Source organism: Schistocerca gregaria, chromosome 4, assembly GCF_023897955.1.
Source record: "Schistocerca gregaria isolate iqSchGreg1 chromosome 4, iqSchGreg1.2, whole genome shotgun sequence".
Taxonomy (NCBI): domain Eukaryota; kingdom Metazoa; phylum Arthropoda; class Insecta; order Orthoptera; family Acrididae; genus Schistocerca; species Schistocerca gregaria.
Genome location: NC_064923.1, coordinates 177,499,560 through 177,521,020, shown reverse-complemented (window position 1 = coordinate 177,521,020; position 21,461 = coordinate 177,499,560). Strand labels below are relative to the sequence as shown.

The 21,461-nt window shown below is 42.4% G+C and overlaps 1 protein-coding gene across 1 annotated transcript; it reads right to left on the bottom strand.

The window, feature by feature from the left end:
* Positions 1-1,877: 1,877 nt before the first annotated feature.
* On the bottom strand, positions 1,878-19,233 carry LOC126267976 (uncharacterized). The gene is made up of 2 exons (XM_049973323.1): positions 19,118-19,233; positions 1,878-3,237 (listed from the first exon to the last, which is right to left on the bottom strand). Exons 1-2 carry the CDS (start codon positions 19,194-19,196, stop codon positions 2,894-2,896), a joined length of 423 nt encoding a protein of 140 aa, XP_049829280.1. The 5' UTR covers positions 19,197-19,233; the 3' UTR covers positions 1,878-2,893.
* Between the last annotated feature and the right edge of the window lie 2,228 nt (positions 19,234-21,461).

Below are 21,461 nucleotides of genomic sequence, written 5' to 3'. Positions count from 1 at the left end.
CAAGGTAGACTTGGTTCTGAATTGTTAATGACAAATTCGTCATTGTTACTTTTTTTTGGGGGGGGGGGGGGGTATCGAGAGCCTCTGGCTTCATGAGTGAAGGAGCTATAATACACAGACACATGTTTACTTCATCTTTGGTAAAAAGCTAATATTTGGGGTGAACAGCCAAAGATGAACCTGTGGTGGTAGATTCATTGGAGTCCGCAGGAGCTTCCTCCCATCCCCCTCATAGATGTGCAAAGTGCCTGTTATCCAGCACTCCGACAGTTTTCAGCATTAGAATCCTGCGGGCTGAGAGTATGGACGAACTGTACACATGTCTCCATCAGGTTAATAGTAAATTCAGAGGATAAAACATAATGCACTTAAAGCATCGTCTTAGGCAGTACTTTAAATGTTCGTTGACTTAAGTATCTTTATTTACAGTAGCTATTTTTCAGAGTATTAAATGCCTTTTCTTTGTCATATGGGCTTTCTCAGCTGAGTATCAGGTAAACATGTGATCCTAACCATTGTAACCAAGAATAAGCATTTTCATACATGTATTTCAGCTAAGGTTTATATTCGAATAGTGTGCGTTACTGGAGTGTTCTTACCTGTGGCGTTATTTGATTTTGTTTAGTTTTGCTTTGTTGGCCTTTATATCCGTGCTCCTATGAGGGTATGACTGCATGGAGAAACGACCATCTTCTTCCGACGTTAGTTAAGGATAGCGTGTGCAATTCTCTTTTCATCCAAGAACGATCCAACTTGGGGAATATATAATTGTGCCATTGCCTTCGTTCTTAAGGAACTTTGTGAAAGGCTTTGCACGTGCTGCGTGCAGAATATTGCTAATAAATCATAACGACCCAACATGGGAAGTACGCAATTCTGCCATTGACTTCAATTCACCCAAATGGTGTTGGCTGCATAGTCGTTGATCACTGATCGTTCTTGAGGAGTTCATGCCAGGCTAGGCGTGTGTTCCTTTGAAGAGTAAGGTAGAATGTACTATTGATTTATATGTGTTTTATGTCGTATATTTTTGGTTGCTCCATCACTACTTCTCATCAAATGACATTTTGAGATTAGATACTCACTGTTCCCATACTCAGTGCCCCATATCCATTTTGTGTCCATAATTATGACAGATAGTCGCCATTAACCTGTGTGTGTGTGTGTGTGTGTGTGTGTGTGTGTGTGTGTGTGTGTGTGTGTGTGTGTGTGTAGCGTGAGTATGAAAGATAGTTACGAAAGGCATCATGATCTCAGAAGTCTCAGTAGCAACGTAGCAACGTACCTTGCTTCTAATCCCGTGCACAGCAGATTATGATATCGATTAGTTGTAGTTGGTAAGCACCCTTAGAGCATAAAGTATATTGTGTATGGTTTGTTCGACTTTGAGATTTGGGCAAACTTAATAAATGAATTACGTCTTTAAATAAGAATTACCCTCAGATCATTCACGTTAGTAATTTCAGTGAGCTTATACCGGCTGATAATGCAATCCTGATCAGATTCACCTTCTGAAATAACACTGTTTGAGTCAGTAAATAAATCATAAGCCCATATGAATAACTATCGTGTCAGACTGTGCTGCAAGTGGTCGCATTATTTACCTCGTTTTTGATTGCTTTCTTCCTCCCTTTTGCGTTATCCGTTGCGCAACATTGTTTACTTCAAATACAGTAACTAATTAATTAAATAAATATTTGGGCCACCCCCTACCAAGTATCAGCAAGCACCGAATCAAAGTAGGTAACGAGATCGTGTGTGAATATAGAAGTTCCAAAGTACACCGTCAGAAAAGAACCACTAAGAACACCCATTTCAGTATAACACAAGCAAACGAGAGGAAGACTTCCAATAGGAATAAAAAAGATAGATTTTACACAATCATTAAAAGTGTTTATTTAAATATCTACATTATTTTATGCAATATCACATGAACGATATATAAGTTGTAATGACGTCCACTACTTTGTTACTTCTTAGAACTGGGAAAACTTGGAACTAGTAACACGTTTCCCTCAGCTCTGCCAACCAGAGGGAGAAAGTGAGGATTATGCCGCAGCGTCATCGTCACTGACGTGCCTTAAAGTCATCCACCATGAGTGCCAAACATGTCCCGTCTTTGATATGCAATTTTAGATTTTATTAGGTATTTATGATGGGCTAAGACACTCCTCCAAAGATGGCAAAGAAAAAGTGTGGTGCTAGTGATTCTTTTAGATGCAAACACTTTCTAAAGGTGCACTGCAAGTAAAAAGTGTCACACACAGGTGGTAATTTGACCAGAACACTTACGCATACTGCCATTCTCTCCAACCATAGTATGGAACTTGCACCTTCTCGGAAGCCACTATTGATGGTCGCTGCAGTTCCACACCATACGATTGCTTAAGCTGCTGAGAACCTGGCCAATGCACCCACTGATTTCACTGACCCTGGTCGTAGTATCTGGGGCAATAAGGACATGATGATGCTGCTTAGTAAGAACCATTTACCAGAATGTGGTTCTCGTCCCTGTCTGTTTCGCCCATTACATATATATTATTTCCAGGTACATGTCAGGTCACTCCACATATTCCTGTGTCTCTTCTGCTAGACTTCGCAGCGTAGCAGAGCTGGAGACTGATGTATGTTCGTTTCTCGCCCCTCTGGTCCACTGACACTGGTGTCAACTCTTCAGTACGCCATTTGGGCTTACAAGTGCCTTGCATCGTTCTATCATTGGGCACTGATAGATATTTTCCAAAGAAATATGGACAGCTGCAGTCGAGGTGGAGAAGAACATTTATGACATTGGAGGTGCTTATGACATTGGAGGCAAATACATGATTCCCTTCAGTACTCTTACATTGAGGGATCAGCACTGCCAGTATCGACATAAGGGTCAGGTTACCTATTATAATGGTAACATTTCAGGTTTAAGGGCTCCTAGGAGTTGAGGCTGAATGGATGGGAAGAGTTGTGGCTCCATTTGAACAGCAGCTAGCGCGATGGATGGCAGTGGCGCTTCACTGGTGGTGATCTTATTGACGGTGTTGTTCTTCGGTGCTGATTGCGGGTTCATGGATGTGTGGAGTTGATGCTTCTTAGAGGTGCTCCCGGAGTGGGACCAAAGCATAGACTCTGCGGTTGGTGGCATGGGAGTCGTCGTGCTGGGAGTTTCAGTCGTTATGTTTGGACTTCTGGGCGTTGTGGTCTTGGCCTCCAGAACTTCCACAACCCAAGGCCGGGCTCCAGCCACTTAAAAAAAAAAAAAAAAAAAAAAAAAAAAAAAAAAAAAAAAAAAAAAACACCATGTTTGGCATATACGGAAGAGAAAAAGAAATGTAAACATACTTTAATTAAACTAACTAAAATAACAACTAGCTGAATACAAGAAGTTGAGGAAGACTTGGAAATGCACAACCACTAACGAGAAGAAGCGGCAGAAGAAGATATTTTCTGAAGAAACACGTTATATTCCTTGGTAGAAGGAGAACAGGTTGAAGCGGTCTGAGAGAAACTCGTTGTATATATGAAATGAAGCTAGAAGAAAAAAGAGAATATATGGAGGAACTGAAACTGAACCACGGTACATGGGCGGCGAAAATATATCGAAAACTAAGTGTCATCAATAGCTAATGATAACGTTGGGTAATTCATGGCATGACCCCGAAATATCTTACCGCAACCATTTCTAGCGGTACAAACCGAAATTCTGCGCTGTCCAGCATTAACTCATGTGAGATGATTCCTAGTGTCATTCGGTTAAAAAAAATTGGGCAACTGATGAACTGAAAAACTGACAGATAACCCTATTCATAAATGTCTACAAAACTTTTTTGAGGTTTTTCAGAGGGTATGCAAACAAAAATTAGTGGTACAGACAATACATAAATTAACACATTCTGAAGGAGGTGTACAAACTGAATGAGCAGTACCTGTAGGCAACTTACTGCAGTTTTATCATCTTGCATCATTTACATCTTAGAACACATTTTCCAGCTCGAAAATCCCTACGAAAGTGTCTTGATTTTTCTTCCGTCTTGCTTCCATTGTAACCGCAACGTCAGAATTGGCTCCCTTGTTCCTTTACCTTTTCTAAAGCAAAACTGATCGTCATCTAGCAAATCCTCAATTTTCTTTTCCATTTTTCTGTGTATTATTCTTGTCAGCAATTTGGATGCATAAGCTTTCAATCTGACTGTGTTATATTTCTCGGCCTTACCTGTATGTGCTATCTTCAGAAATGAATGGATTATACAGTATTTTCCCATGAGTATGATGACGTGCCGCTAGTCTTCTAAACTATATACACCAACTTGAACAGTCGTTCGTTTTCCACTTCTCCCAATGATTTTAAAAATTCCGATTAAATATCATCCATCCCTTCTGCTTTAACTAATCTCAAGTTTTCGAAAACCAATTTAAATTGTGACTCTAATACTCGATCTCCTATCGCTTCAGCCTCAATTTTTTTCTTGTGTGACGTCATCAAACAATTCAGGCTTCCAATGTACTCTTCCACCACTCGCACTCTCCTCTGCATTTTACAGTGGAATTCCCATTCCACTCTCTTGACGCCCTTGCTTTTAGTTTCACCGAAGGTTGTTTTGATTGTTGTATGCTGTATCAGTCGTTCCAACTGACGTTTCTTTTCCCATTTTTCATGCAGCCAATCCACCTTGGTTCCCCTGCACATCCTGTATATTTCATTACGCTGTACCAGTCCTTCCGACTGTCATTTCTTTTCCCATATTTTCACATTTTTCATGCAGCCAATGAACCTTAGTTCCCCTGTACCTACTCTTTATTTCATCCCAAACTCATTTTGATTGCTGTAATCGTTTCTTTCCCCGAACGTTTCTGAAGTTCCTTCTTTCGTCAATCAGTTTAAGTATTTCAACTGTTCCACGTCGTTTCTTCGAAGTTACCTTCCTAATGCTAACGGTAGTCTTTCCAACTTCTGAGACTGCTCTGTTTAGAGATTTCCGCTCCTCTGCAACTGAACTATCTACGGTGGTGTTCCTTATGGAAGTACACTCCTGGAAATTGAAATAAAAACACCGTGAATTCATTGTCCCAGGAAGGGGAAACTTTATTGACACATTCCTGGGGTCATATACATCACATGATCACACTGACAGAACCACAGGCACATAGACACAGGCAACAGAGCATGCACAATTCCGGCACTAGTACAGTGTATATCCACCTTTCGCAGCAATGCAGGCTGCTATTCTCCCATGGAGACGATCGTAGAGATGCTGGATGTAGTCCTGTGGAACGGCTTGCCATGCCATTTCCACCTGACGCCTCAGTTGGACCAGCGTTCGTGCTGGACATGCAGACATCGTGAGACGACGCTTCATCCAGTCCCTAACATGCTTAATGGGGGACAGATCCGGAGACCTTGCTGGCCAGGGTAGTTGACTTACACCTTCCAGAGCACGTTGGGTGGCACGGGATACATGCGGACGTGCATTCTCCTGTTGGAACAGCAAGTTCCCTTGCCGGTCTAGGAATGGTAGAACGATGGGTCCGATGACGGTTTGGATGTACCGTGCACTATTCAGTGTCCCCTCGACGATCACCAGAGGTGTGCGGCCAGTGTAGGAGATCGCTCCCCACACCATGATGCCGGGTGTTGGCCCTGTGTGCCTCGGTCGTATGCAGTCCTGATTGTGGCGCTCACCTGCACGGCGCCAAACACGCATACGACCATCATTGGCACCAAGGCAGAAGCGACTCTCATCGCTGAAGACGACACGTCTCCATTCGTCCCTCCATTCACGCCTGTCGCGACACCACTGGAGGCGGGCTGCACGATGTTGGGGCGGAGCGGAAGACGGCCTAACGGTGTGCGGGACCGTAGCCCAGCTTCATGGAGACGGTTGCGAATGGTCCTCGCCGTTACCCCAGGAGCAACAGTGTCCCTAATTTGCTGGGAAGTGGCGGTGCGGTCCCCTACGGCACTGCGTAGGATCCTACGGTCTTGGCGTGCATCCGTGCGTCGCTGCGGTCCGGTCCCAGGTCGACGGGCACGTGCACCTTCCGCCGACCACTGGCGACAACATCGATGTACTGTGGAGACCTCACGCCCCACGTGTTGAGCAATTGGGCGGTACGTCCACCCGGCCTCCCGCATGCCCACTATACGCCCTCGCTCAAAGTCCGTCAACTGCACATACGGTTCACGTCCACGCTGTCGCGGCATGCTACCAGTATTAAAGACTGCGATGGAGCTCCGTATGCCACGGCAAACTGGCTGACACTGACGGCGGCGGTGCACAAATGCTCCGCAGCTAGCGCCATTCGACGGCCAACACCGCGGTTCCTGGTGTGTCCGCTGTGCCGTGCGTGTGATCATTGCTTGTACAGCCCTCTCGCAATGTCCGGAGCAAGTAAAGTGGGTCTGACACACCGGTGTCAATGTGTTCTTTTTTCCATTTCCAGGAGTGTATATACATCATTAGCGAACTCCAACGCATCTCATAGTTCCTTAGTGTTCTACACTCCTGGAAATTGAAATAAGAACATCGTGAATTCATTGTCCCAGGAAGGGGAAACTTTATTGACACATTCCTGGGGTCAGATACATCCCATGATCACACTGACAGAACCACAGGCACATAGACACAGGCAACAGAGCATGCAAAATGTCGGCACTAGTACAGTGTATATCCACCTTTCGCACCAATGCAGGCTGCTATTCTCCCGTGGAGACGATCGTAGAGATGCTGGATGTAGTCCTGTGGAACGGCTTGCCATGCCATTTCCACCTGACGCCTCAGTTGGACCAGCTTTCGTGCTGGACGTGCAGACCGCGTGAGACGATGCTTCATCCAGTCCCAAACATGCTCAATGGGGGACAGATCCGGAGATCTTGCTGGCCAGGGTAGTTGACTTACACCTTAGAGAGCACGTTGGGTGGCACGGGATACATGCGGACGTGCATTGTCCTGTTGGAACAGCAAGTTCCCTTGCCGGTCTAGGAATGGTAGAACGATGGGTTCGATGACGGTTTGGATGTACCGTGCACTATTCAGTGTCCCCTCGACGATCACCAGAGGTGTACGGCCAGTGTAGGAGATCGCTCCCCACACCATGATGCCGGGTGTTGGCCCTGTGTGCCTCAGTCGTATGCAGTCCTGATTGTGGCGCTCACCTGCACGGCGCCAAACACGCATACGACCATCATTGGCACCAAGGCAGAAGCGACTCTCATCGCTGAAGACGACACGTCTCCATTCGTCCCTCCATTCACGCCTGTCGCGACACCACTGAAGGCGGGCTGCACGATGTTGGGGCGTGAGCGGAAGACGGCCTAACGGTGTGCGGGACCGTAGCCCAGCTTCATGGAGACGGTTGCGAATGGTCCTCGCCGATACCCCAGGAGCAACAGTGTCCGTAATTTGCTGGGAAGTGGCGGTGCGGTCCCCTACGCACTGCGTAGGATCCTACGGTCTTGGCGTGCATCCGTGCGTCGCTGCGGTCCGGTCCCAGGTCGACGGGCACGTGCACCTTCCGCCGACCACTGGCGACAACATCGATGTACTGTGGAGACCTCACGCCCCACGTGTTGAGCAATTCGGCAGTACGTCCACCCGGCCTCCCGCATGCCCACTATACGCCCTCGCTCAAAGTCCGTCAACTGCACATACGGTTCACGTCCACGCTGTCGCGGCATGCTACCAGTGTTAAAGACTGCGATGGAGCTCCGTATGACACGGCAAACTGGCTGACACTGACGGCGGCGGTGCACAAATGCTGCGCAGCTAGCGCCATTCGACGGCCAACACCGCGGTTCCTGGTGTGTCCGCTGTGCCGTGCGTGTGATCATTGCTTGTACAGCCCTCTCGCAGTGTCCGGAGCAAGTATGGTGGGTCTGACACACCGGTGTCAATGTGTTCTTTTTTCCATTTCCAGTAGTGTATAATATCCACCTTCAGTACGATTCTCTTTATCCTAACCGTTCATCACTACTAAACTGTGATCTGAGTATGTATCTGCTCCTGTGTGTGCCTTACAATAGACTATTTGATTTCAGGATCTCTGTCTGACCAAGTTGTTGTCCAACTGGAATCTTCCCGCATCTCCAACCTTTTTCCAAATATATCTCCTCCTCCTGTAATTTTTCAACTTTATTTGCTATTAATAACTCATTTAACCTTTCTCCTCTCTCGTTCACACTACCGATCTCATATTCTCCCGTAACTGTTTCTCCTATTCCTTCCCCTACTATCGCAGTGCAAACCTCCATCATTATTAGATTTTCATTCCCCTTACCTATTGAATCGAGTTAAATATCCACATTTACTTTCTTTTGATTTTCTTCTTGTGGCACCGGCATGTACACCAGAAGTATTGGCGTCGGCTCTGGCATGCTTTCCAATCTGGTGAGAGCACCCCTATCACGGAAATGTTCACAGCAGCTTACGTTCTTATTTATAAGGAATCCTAATCCCATTACGTCATTTTCTGCTGCTTTTGATGTTACCCTGTTTTCGGCTGACCATAAACCCTTTTCTTCTTCACAATTCACTTCACTAACTCCTGCTATGTTGACATAGAGGCTTTGAAAATTCGATTTTCAGTTTTTGTAGCCTTCCCTATAACGTTCAGCCCTCTGACATTCCACGCTGCGGTTATTTCACTCTATTACTCTTTTTTTGGTTATTCCATGTTTTATCATGGTCACCTCCCTCTTTTCAAGTAGAAAATGCCTTAAACATGAAAAGGACTAACACGAGATGTGTATAAGACAATTAATTCATAAGATGCTTGTATGAGACGCGAACGGAGTGAATACCCACAGCCTTTGATCTGAAACTTCTGGGCAGATTAAAACAGTTTGCTGGACTGCCACTCGAACACTGGACCTCTGTCTTTCGCAGGCAAATGCTCTACCATTCTTTTTTTCTTTGCTATTCATCTTTTTTTTAGTATCTGTGAGGTTTCCACAAAAGACAAACTGATTACAATTTCTCAGTGCTCTAAAGCAAGTAAAGCATATTTTTTTGTTTTGTTTTAGGTTTAGAGTCAGCTACAAGCAGGAGAAGACAAGGCGGGTAGGGATCGAATGAAATTTCGTATCAGCACTCAGCAGCAGAGTGAAAATTCTTTTTCGGAGTTTTTAATTCTTTTCTATTAAAAAGTGAATTTATAATAAATGTCCTTGAAAGTGAACAAGTTGGAATACGTGACTATTACGATGATTATAATTAAAACATAAGAAATTCTTGATTATTCTCCTTGCATACGTTAATGTTAGCTGTATTGAATGGCCTAAGTATCACTATTATAAAAGAGATTTTTGATAATAAATAAAAATTGTTTACCTGTGATCGAGGTAACTTCCTACTTTTCAACTGTGTAGAAGTTTTTATCATGTAGCCTGTGTGATAGGTCGTTTGTCTATTTCACATCTCGTTAATCATAGTTCAGTAGCACTATCTTCCTTATACGTAATTTAATAAAAAATCCTATAAGGGCTTCCCTACTCTAAGTAACAGAAACTATCCGAGACACAGCAGCTGTTGAAATGCGAAATAATTGCTAACGTTAATGTCTCCAGTCGCTAGCAAGCAGAGTATAAATGCTAGTCTTTCTTCAGGTGTGTGGTCGTCGGCAGTTAGTATTCTGCTTTCAAAGTTCCTCCTTAGCCGTAATGAGAAACCAGCACATAGCGTCAACGTATTGCATACGTAATTCTGGAATACTGCTGAAAAGAGCTGACGCGACAATTCAGTGTTACGTACTTACGTTACAACCCAGACAACACAATTGTTCTTGTTTTCCTTTGACATTTTGTCTCTTTCTTCAAAACCTTTGCACACTCTATGCAAAATAATCATCACCGAACATCAAAGTTATGCGTCGTGATTATGGAGTACGTACGTATCCTACGTGCTGATTATAAGCGTAAGGTGACAATAACACAGCGTTTATACGGGTAGGCTGTCCTCGTTAACTTCAGTTTTTCTTCGTTCTATCCACACTTTCATCACAAGACTAAATCTCATTTCAACAAATGTAATGCTTGGTCAGCAGCCGTAGCACACAGACACTGGTGCTCTTGCGCTGTTGAAAGTAGGTCCTTCTTTTGGGTTAGATACTTTATTGCTGTGTTACAATAAATGAATAAGATATTATAATGTATTAACAATCATCAAAGTGTTTCTAAATCTACTTTAGCTATGTAGTTTCTATTTCAAAAATTGTGTAAGTCTCAGTCTCCCTACAGTTGTGGTCTGATTGTCGAGCTGTGAACACGTACTGTACTGTGAAAATGGCTGGAGTTGCTTTCTGCTCCATAGTGAAACACGCGTCTGAAACACCGTTAAAAAGTGGCGAGGAACAGATTATTCTTAATGTTTTTCACAGATTTACAGAAAGTATTTACGTTTTCTGAATATGTGTAATAAATATAGTTAAAGGAGCTTTGAAATCCATATGTGTGGCTGATCAGTACAATTCATGGATGGACTCTACAAATCTCGCTCTGGTGTTCCTTTGTTTTCATTGACCTGGAATACGTAACACTTTTAAATGTAAAATTCATCAAACAAATGCTAATTAACACATATCTAACCATCATTTTAATGGGAAAATGCACATCTTCTTGTTTTTAATAACGTACTGTTCGCAAAATTTCCGTACTATTTCAGAATGATCCCAACAGAACACAGCTGATATGGAGCCAAGTTAAGGGATTTGTCGCGAGGAGTGACGTACTGGAACCAATGCACGAAGCTTCTACCACACGTCACTGCCGAACGGTGTCCGGATAGAGAACGGCACGTCACAAAAGAGGAGGAGAAAATGTGGCGCCTGGATGGCTTCGAGGATTCTGTCACTGAACTATCGTTATCGGTGTAGCAGATGATAGTTCTAGTAGCGAAATTATTTGTCGTATTTGGATCTAAAAGGAGTTAAGCGACTTCCAGACGACTCACTATAAATAACCGTTCAGTGGTTTCAATATTTAACTATACGGAGCATGCTTTTACGTCAAACATATCATGCACAGAAAAATTGCCCTGTGTTTAAGATAATAATTTTCATCACTGTTGTTTTTAGTTATCAGTACTATGTTAGCTACGAAAGAGTGGATGTTATGCTTTCCGTCTGGTCCCCTAAGAAGCTTGCGGTATTGGACTTTTTCCGAATATTAATTTATTCTCTTTAAAAATTAAATGGCATTCGAAGCTATATTGTAACTGCGGCTGCTCACATCATTGCGGGTTGGACGATCTGACTGGCCAGTGCTGCCCAAGCTGAATACGACTGTAAGGCTGTTGTCCCTTACTATCGCTCAGTCGATATGCGCAATAATGCACAGCATAAAATAGAAACTTATCCTTATTTCGTTCTTGACTGTACTCGAGAGAGCTTGGCTTATCCACGCAAAATGAAATCCAATGAGAAGCAACCAAACGCGGAAGAACACAGGATGTAATGTTTACATGATGAACACGGTATAGTGTAAACGCTTGTCCACATATACAAGCTAATGCTTAGGATTGCCACATGTACTTTATAATATAGTCATGTATGTTATTGCAGGCAATTGTTCTCAAAATATTTTACTTCACATAGATTTTTTTGTAGATTCATTTTACGTAAATCATCAAGAGACCTCACAAGCTGGTGGTGATTTCGGATGAACAAATCATCTGAATAACTTAAGCATGAACTGAGTACGCATTTTTGGACACAGCCTATCCTCAAATGTCAATATCGTTAACGTCAACGTTTCAGTCGAGAGAGAGTGACAACGTGTCAATTTTACATTCTTAGCAACTAATAAGTACCGCATGTGAGGCTGCTGTACTGTCTGAGGTAAGTAAACATCTCTCTGTAGGTTGTTTACTGGTTATTTATTTCACGAAAAGTTGGCCGACTGCCTCCAAAATACTGCTTGTTACTTATCGGTACCTGTCGCAACATTTCCTGTCCATACGAAGCGGCCTCTGCCAACCTCAGCTCTCCAACAGCTGCGGCATTTTTGTAGTGTGGCAAAGCCTTATGTGTCGATTATTTCTATAATTATAATTGTTGTTGTTCTTTCTGCTGTTTTTGTTGTGACCTTCAGCCCGGAGACTGGTTTGGTGCAACTCTCCACTGTAATTTATCCTGTGTTAGTCTCTTCATCTCTGCTGCAACTCTCCATTGTAATTTATCCTGTGTTAGTCTCTTCATCTCTGCTTAACTTCTATAACCTGTAACAGTTTGAACCTGCGTACTTTATTCACGTCTTGCCTTGCTTCTAATAGACAAGTTCTTAATGTTTTACGATGTGTCCTGTCAATAGATTTCCTTCCTTTAATTATGCCATTGATTTGTATTTACCTCATTTTGATTCAGTAGCTCATCGTTAGTTAAACGATCTAGCATCATTCTAGAGCTCCACATTCCAAAATCTGATATTCGTTTCTCGTCAGAACTGGTTATCTCAAAAATTTCACTTCTGTACAAGGCTCCAGTCTACACAAATACTTGCATACTCAACACGTTTTCTTCAGCTCTACCAACCTTAAGAATAAAGGGGTAGAATGCAAGATTTCGTCAGGGACGATTTAGTCTCGCGATTTTCAGAGCTGTTAAGTCGAAAAATTTGTCTATATTCCTCAGTGATCTGTTTATCAAGCCAAGAAAATATTCCACGTGACAAAGCTGATAACAGAATTTCGTACAGTGGTACAAGCGAATTTTCACAAAGCACACATCAAGACAGCTTAATTCCAGCAGAGTTACACACTTTGGAGAATTTATTGTGTGCTGTCTTTAGAGTAGTACAATATCAGCACACATGTAGCAGGTGTTTGAAATTTTTGCGAGATTAACACAGAGGTAGCACTCTGATGAATTACTTGTTGTTTGAAGAGCACTGAATTTGCACCTACTAGAGGCCGACCACTGCCAACTTGGTCTTGTATAAAGTAATAATCTGAACACATTTAAAGACTTTTGCAATAGATCGTACTAGTACTTAAAAGTAAATCCAGATTAGTATGTGGACATATCAAGCATTCCTAGATTGTGTTTCACAAACTTTCAGAGGTACTGCTGATCGGTTAGTTTAATTAGGACACACTGCTGCGGTTTGTGGCCTTTCCTATATTTGCATGAGAGCCAAGTAACTTTGGTAGCGACATACTGTAACATCTGCAATAGTGGAGCATTGTGACTGCAGACATTTCTTTTTGAGTTATTATTATAACCACTCGTTTGTGTCACGTGGCAGTTTATTACCAAGCTCCCCTACTACCTGTTTTATTTTTATATGCAGATTCCGTCATCTATGGACAGCGTCTGTTACTAGTAATCAAAAAGTTTTGGGTCCTGGGTTCGAACGTCACCACTGCTTAAATTTTGAATAAAATATTATCAGCAATGGCGGCCGAAGACTTCCGCCATAAGGAGTCGCTCCCGTACTGCCTATGGCCTTGTAAAAGAGGGCAGGGGATCGGAGAGAGGCTCGGGGCAAACTCTTGCCCTTGGGCTGGGAAACTGCCCCTAAAAAGCGTAATAATCAACAGTGATCATCGGCAAGAGGTTGCAGAAGGCAATGTAAAACAATGCATTGAAGATACATTATGCGTATCCATAGATCATGTGCCCAGTAATTGACAATGTTGCATGATGACCTCTTCACTGACAAAACATTCCATACTAAGCCCCAATTACTGTCTCTGGGAGGGGACTGCCAATGAGGAGGTGACGATCAGAAAAAGACTGAATAGCCAGTGGAAAGGTAGCGTTATACGAATCGAGGCGTGGACGCCAGACGTCTGTCCAAGGTAGGAAAGATAGCAAATCTCAAAAGGGAAATGCTAAGGTTGCAATATCAATAGCAGCAGAAAATAGTATAACGGGAGTAGTATTTGTTATGAATACGATGGTAGGACAGAGACTGGGATCCTGTGAACAATTCAGTGACGGATTTTCTCATGATAATCGACAGCAAACCAATACCGACAATAGTTCCGGTAGACAAGCCGACGTAGCAAGCAGAGGATGAAGAGAGAAAATATTTGAGGATATTAAAAGGGTAGTCCAGAACGTAAAGGGAGATGAAAATCTGATAGTCGTGAGTGATTGGAATTCGGCTGTAAGGGAACGAGTGGAAGAAAGTGTTGCAGGATAACAAGAGCTTGACAGTAGGAACGAGAAAGGAGAAAAGACTAATTCAGTTTCGCCATAAATGTCTGCTAGTAAGAGTGAATACTCTGACCGAGAATCACAAGAGAAGAGGCATACTTGGAAAAGGCCAGGAGATACGGGAAGATTCCACTTAGAATACATCAAGGTCAGAGATTCCAGAATCAGATACTGAATTGTAAGGCGTACCCATGAGCAGATATAAACTCAGATCACAATTTAGTAATGTTGAGAAGTACCCTGACGTTTAACAGACTAGTCAGGAAGGATCAATGGGCAAAGAAATGGGAAGAGGAAGTACTATGGATGTAGAGATATGCTCCAAGTTCTCCGAGGCTAAAGATACTGCGATAACAAATAGCTCAGTAGGCAGTTAAGTTGAGCAGAAATCGACGTCTCTGAAAAGATCAATCGCAGAATTTGGAAAGATAAACGTAGGTACAAGGGAGATAACTGTTATGATACCACGGTTAAGAGAAGAAATATTTAAGTTGATCAACGAAAGAGGGAAATACATGTTCATGAAAATTCATGAATACACAAGTACAAGTCACTTAGGAAGTGGGAGGAAACTAAGGTGATAAGGTATCAGTCTGGCTATGTACCATCAGTCTTAAAACGTAATTCACACAGTTCCGAAAACTGCAAGATATAAGATGGGCGGGAATTATTGCACCATCAGTATAACAGCTCATATATACGAGTTGCTGACAAGAATAATACATGAACATTAATGATCTGTTACGTGACGAGCAATTTGACTTCAGGAACGGTGAAGGCACAAGAGAGGCTGTTCCGGAATTGTCACTGACAATGAATCCAAGACTGAAAAAAACTCATGACACGCTCATAGGATTTGTCCACCAGTAAAAATTGTTCGACACTGTAAAACTGTGAAAGATGTACGAAATTCTGAGAAAAATACGGGTGAAGTATAGGGAAAAACCGATGATATACAATATGTATAAGAATCAAGAGGGAACAATAAGTGTGGAAGACCGAGAACGAAAAGCTCTCATTAAAAAGGGTGTAAGAAGGGACGCAGTCTTTCGCCCCTGACAAAAGAAAAATAAAGGTTTAAGAGTGGGATTAGAATTGAAGGTGATAGGACATCAGTGATAGGATTACCTGATGACATTGCTATCATTGTGAAGAAGAAATACAGGATGTTTCGAATGGAATAAACAGTCCAGTGAGAACAGAATATGGACTGAGAGTAAATCGAAGGAAGACGAAAGTAATGTGAAGCGTCAGTAATGAGAACAGTGAGAAACTTAACATGATAACTGAGGATCACGAAGCAGACAAAACTAAGGAATTATGCTAGCTTGGAAGCAAAATAAAAATAACCCATGGTGGCCGGGGGGAGGAGGGGGGGCGGAAGGAGGACAACAAAAGCACACTAGAACTTTCAGAAGCGAGATTCCTGACCAAGAGAAGTCTAGTAGTATCAAAGAGAGACTATAATTTGAGGAAAAAATTTCTCTGTAGGTACGTTGGAAGCAGGACACTATAGCAGTGAAACTCGGACTGTGGAAAAACCGGAACAGGAGATAATCGAAGCATTTCAGATATGGTGCTACGGAATGATTTTGAAAATAGGGTGGACTTATAAGGTAAGGAATGAGAAGGTTTGCAGCATCGGCGAGGAAAGGAATACATGGAAAACACTGACGATAAGAAGGTACAGGATGACAGGAGATCTGTTAAGACATCAGAATATTACTGCCACAGCACTAGAGTACGCTGCAGATGGCAAAAACGGTGGAGGAAGACACAGACTGGAACACATCCGTCAAATAACTGAGGACGAGATGAAAATTTGGTGCGGAAGAGGAATTCGTGGTGGGCTGAATCAAACCAGTCAGAAATAGGTGATACAAGGAAAGAAGAGAAAAGTGAAACGGCAGTGACAGTCGCTGTTATCAAAGAACAGAAAACAAATGACGACAATGGGTGTGGAAGAGTTGTGGGGGAGGGGGACAGACGAGAGTGTGCTGTACGGAACTTTAGGAGCGCTGGGTATTGCGATAGGTAGACCTTCTTCCGAAGTTAGGAAGGAATTTAATTTCTCTGATATTTTGAGGAAGATATTTCCAAAGTCCGGTTTCTAACGCAGAAAATGATTTACAGAACACGGCAGTGATAGGTGATGGTTCAGAGAGAACTTTATTTTGTTGGGAAAGAGTATTTCCCATTAGTTGTCCAGACAGTAGTGTAAGAGCGGAAGACAAACAACAGGGAGTGCATTCATTGAGACGACGATAGAGCAAACACAGGGTATGACTGTCTATCCCTATCAGGATGTAGCCACGATATCAGTTCGTAGGCAGGATTGATATGGTCGTAAAAGTGTCACAAATGTATCGTGCACAAACATTCATCGCGAGTTCCAGCGTGTGTGAGCTTTCGTGCGAAAGTCCTTGTATAATAGGATCACCAGCCAATATGAAGAATATTGGTCTCTCAACCAGCTTCCATTTTTTTTGTAATGAGAGCAATGACGCTGACGCCTTGTTACAGAGTGCAATTGTGTGTTGAGTGCAGTCAAATGATGCTCCAGAACTGCCACCAAGTCCTTCGCAGAAGGGGACAATGTTATTTCTGTCGCTTTCGAAATCACTGTTAAACAGAAAGGTGACCACGAAACATGTTTTAGGAATTTTTTTTCTAGAAGATTTAGCGACGCACGACAAACTATTTTGTACGCTCAATTAAATCTTCTAGGAAGGATTCACTTCCATATTTGTGACGATTGGGCCCACGATAATTGTGACGTGCAAACTTAGCACTAGGCTGTGTCACTCGGACTTACTTGATGTTTATAACCACACGCGGTCCACTTGCTCTGGGGAGGGGTTGAGATCTCACTATCCTTTAAACAATCAGTCCCCTTACCTGGATAGGTTTCAGGTTGTCTGCCCCTTCGCTCCGCGATGGTAGATATTGGTTTAGCCGAGAAAGGCAGCTCTGGCGAAAATTCGTGTAAATACCTAACACTCAAAGCTACATAACTCCAGTCCATGGTCAATAGCTGAAAGCTAGTTAAGCTATGGTGGATTCGGGATTCTTGCATGACTCGTTTGAAAAAATGTCTGAAATTACCTTTAAGTTGGTTTATCGTCTTTAAAACACGGAATATGACTATCTAGTCCATATTTAATATCCCAGCTTCAATATGCAATGTTACTGACTGCCTCTGAAGTTCACATCCGAAAGCAACTAGAAGGTATTTAGTCCGACCCGATATTCTGAACGTCCTAAACAGTCACTGGCCCACAACTATTTACGAGTTAACAGATTCAGTCGTTCAGTATGATTCTTGTAAAGAAGAGCTCACCAAAATGTCTCGTAAGCTGCACGAAACACGCCATGCGGAGTTTATGTACGACGTGAAACGTTCACGCGCAAATGTCTCCTAAAATCAAGCACTCACAATGCTAAAATTTTCACGAAATTCTCAATACTATAGTCGCTTTTTGTCAGCAACACTGGATCCGATCAAATGCGCGAATTTTTTCATTTTGGTACAAATTAGTTCACGCGGTTTAGGGTATGTGTTTATCAGAAGACGGCTTAAGCGACTATTCCTATAGGCTAGTATTTTAAGCAGCCTATCAAATCATCTAGAGCACTCACATACTAGCGGTATTTTAATATCTACCAGTTAGTTTACCACAAGTAATTTAGATTAGAAATTTCGTAATTCCGAATCTAAATAAATTTTAATGAAAACAAAACATTCCTTTATACAAAAGTAAATTACTAATAAATTTAATACTCCACCCCCTTCCTGACTGCCTTTTACAAAATCAACCTCACTCATACATACATCACAAATTCCCTTATCGCGCAACAGCTTTCCCACGCACACATTTACATAGTTTTAATAAAATATCACATTCTTAACGTGCATATGTCCTCTATTCACACTCTCAGTCTCAGTTCATTACCAAAACGCGATAAACAATAAATTTAAAGTACTTTTAATTACGTCAGAAATCTGAGGTAATGAAACTAAAGACAATTCCATAAAATTATATTGTATGAACCTATCCCATTGGCTGTACTTTCCATTGATACTATAGATGAATACATTACAGTCTCCAAGTCAGTTTCACAATGTCAGTACGTTTATTACGCTTTTTAAATAAAAATTTATTTCTCCCTAAGTACTCAAGTTATTATTATGAAGTTTTAACAGTATGGTTATGTTATCCATATATTATCCATGTTATCCATTTGGTAAACTAAGTATGAAAAATATCGATTAATATTTAATAGTACTTCTTCAGATTCAGAGACAGTATGTGTAATGTGCTGCACGCAGTGTTAAGCAAGTACACGGCTCGCAGCAGTGCTAACGTGAAAACCAAAATCTGCTCCACGGCAAGCTACGCTTCCACTGCAAGGTGACCATTCGTAATAATTAGCTCCGTTACACAACTCTTTATTTATTTTTTTATTTTTTCGGAAACGACCTCTTTAGAAGTTACATTTTCATGTTCAGTACAACCCGCCAAAAATGTAAACGACCTATATGAAGATGATGGATGAAACGACGGAACTGAAAGAATGGAGAAAATATATATAAACTTTAACTTAAGTATATTCTTCGGAAACAGATTTTTATAATTCTATTAACGTACGTGTCACATATTATTTAGTGTGAAGAGTGGTTTAATACAATTGAAATTTCGAAAAATCTTTCGCGACCGTACTCAGTATTTTCTTATGAATAGAAAAAGTATCTAACTGCATTAATACTAATCTGGTACCTACGGAAACGTCCCACGACTGAGAAACTGATGTCACGGTGTCCATAATATTTAGCGCAACCCATGAGTAATGCAAACGTATCGCAACCACGTATATCCGTCTGCTAAGAAGACTCTGACAAGAACGGTGAAAGTTGAAAGACGTGCCTTAGAGTGAATGCGAGTTGTGACTGGACAGAATGTAGCCATAGGCTCACCTGCTGGCATGCAGAAGCTGAAGAGGACGGCGCACGTGTAGCAGGTGAGGGCAGTACGCGTCACGACACCGAAGGCCATGGCGGCGTCTTGCGAACTGAGGAACTCATGTGATAAAAGATCGCAGCAGGCTGTTCTTTGTGGCCGCCGACTGCTCTGGATATCTCGCCACTGATAGGAAGCGATCTCATAAATTACACCAGTGAAACTTTCCTTTTAACAATTCGTAGAACTGCAGTCGTTTTCTTCCGAGTACAGCATATGAAACGGTTCCATCAAACATGCGTCGGTTCAGGCTAACGAGACGTGCTCGCTTCGTCAGTATATACTTCTCCTTCTTCTCAGCGATCACAGGCCCTGTAGACCACGCGCTGCATCAACGATCTGCTTCCACCGCCTTCTATTCCTGGCAGCCTTTTCTTTTGCCTGGAGAGTTCCTTCAAATGCTTTCTTGGTGATTCTGTTGTTTTCCATTCCAGGCACATGTCCAGCCCATTGCAGTCTCCTACTTTTTAATTTCTGGATGATAGTGGGTTGCTTCATTAACTGATAAATTTCATTGTTCTTTCGAGTTCTCCATACACCATTCTCCAACGCAGGTCCCCAGATTTTTCTCATTCCTTTTCTTTCGAAAACATTCAGTTTTTTTTCTCTTTCATTCTTTGTAAGTGTCCAGCTTTCTGAACTGTACAGTACTACGGGGCTGATCATAGTGTTGTATATCCTCATCTTTGTGGTGATTGACAACGCTTTACTTTTTAGTGGATTGCTTAGTGAGTACAGACATCTTGACCCTGAGGCTGTTCTTTCATTTATATCCATTGTTATGATCTTTTTAGTGTTGAATCGTGATCCAAGGTATTTAAACTGGAGAACGTTTCTGAACTTAGAATGCTGATCAATTTCAAAGTAAGGATTTGGGTTTATGACTCGATCTATTTTCATATTTTCGGTTTTCTCTTGGTTAATCAAAACCCCCATTTTGCTGTCACTGTGCCTGAGAGATCTGTACATGTCTTCAGTTCATCTTCAGTTTCATTCAGCACACTATATCATCTCCATAAGCCAGGAGTTTTACTTCACAGTATATACCGCACGTTGACGTTGCAACGACACGTAGATCAGCATAGCTCCTGCTCAAGGATAACAAGCTTCCTATGTTTTCGAAACAGCCTTATAAACAACGCGTTTGCTGAAACTTTTGAAAAGCAAATTCGACTAATACAGTCATAGATACCCTAGAAAGAGAGTACGAAATAACAACCAACGAAACACACACAACTGATAGCCATGCAAGAGATCAGGAAATTGACCCCTTCTAACAACACCTAGCGAAATGAGGACCAAGTTAAAAAGTCTAAAGAACAGTGCAGCGTCTGGGGCGTATACAGTAATAAATGAACAACTTAGGAGAGTACCTAGAAAACCACTTGTCTTGCTGATTATAATCTACGCTACCCGCTTGCTCAGTTCATACTTTCCAGAAAAATGGCAGTGAGCACACTTCATTCCTATTCAAAAACTAAGGAAAGACTTAACTCAACCTGCCAGCCATTGCCCGATCAGTTATCGGAACAGATATGCAGAAGCGTTCGAAAGACTCGTTAAGGACAGGCTACACGACATTTTAGTTCAAAACGAACGATTCGGCCAGAGTAGTATAGGTTCCAGGGGAAGATTTCGGCAGAGCTCCAACTGTCGAGAATTACCGAATACTAACGAAGAACTTCAGTACAGGAAGCTTGACCGCTGCTGTTTTTGTAGACGTGGAACACACCTGTGATAAAGTCTGACATGAGAAATTGTTCCAGAAGATGACGCACCAAAATTTATAGCGTGCTCCCAACAGAAAAATACGAGCGCAAACTGAACGCATTAGATCGAACATAAAACTCGTCGTATTTCTCCAAGGATTAGGCTTGTCGTCACTCATATTTAGAATCTACTTCAACGACAGGCCGGTGATTGCAAACGTTAAACTGGCGCAGTTCGCAGATAACACTGCGAACTTCACTAGTGGACACCTACGTAAGGAGACCGCAGACGCAATTAGATCTCAGCACAGAGTGGTGCAGTCATGACAAGCATAAAATTAACCCGGCCAAAAAAACGGAAATATCCTTTATCAAAAACCTTCCACAACAGAGACGCGAGAGGTACACTACGTAATCAAAAGTATCAGGGCACTTGGCTGAAAATGGCTTACAAGTTCGTGGCGCCCTCCATGGGTAATGCTGGAATTCAGTATGGTGCTGGCCCACCCTTACCCTTTATGACAGCTTCCAGTCTCGCAGGCATACGTTCAGTCAGGTGCTGGAAGGCTTCTTGGGGAATGGGAGCCCATTC

Excerpts from the sequence above, each read along its gene's own strand:
- LOC126267976 (XM_049973323.1), bottom strand. The coding sequence starts at position 19,196 with ATGGCCTTCGGTGTCGTGACGCGTACTGCCCTCACCTGCTACACGTGC. Across the intron at positions 3,238-19,117 it reads CAGCTTCTGCATGCCAGCAG|TGGCTGGAGCCCGGCCTTGG; the intron begins GTGAGCCTATGG and ends TTTTTTTTTAAG.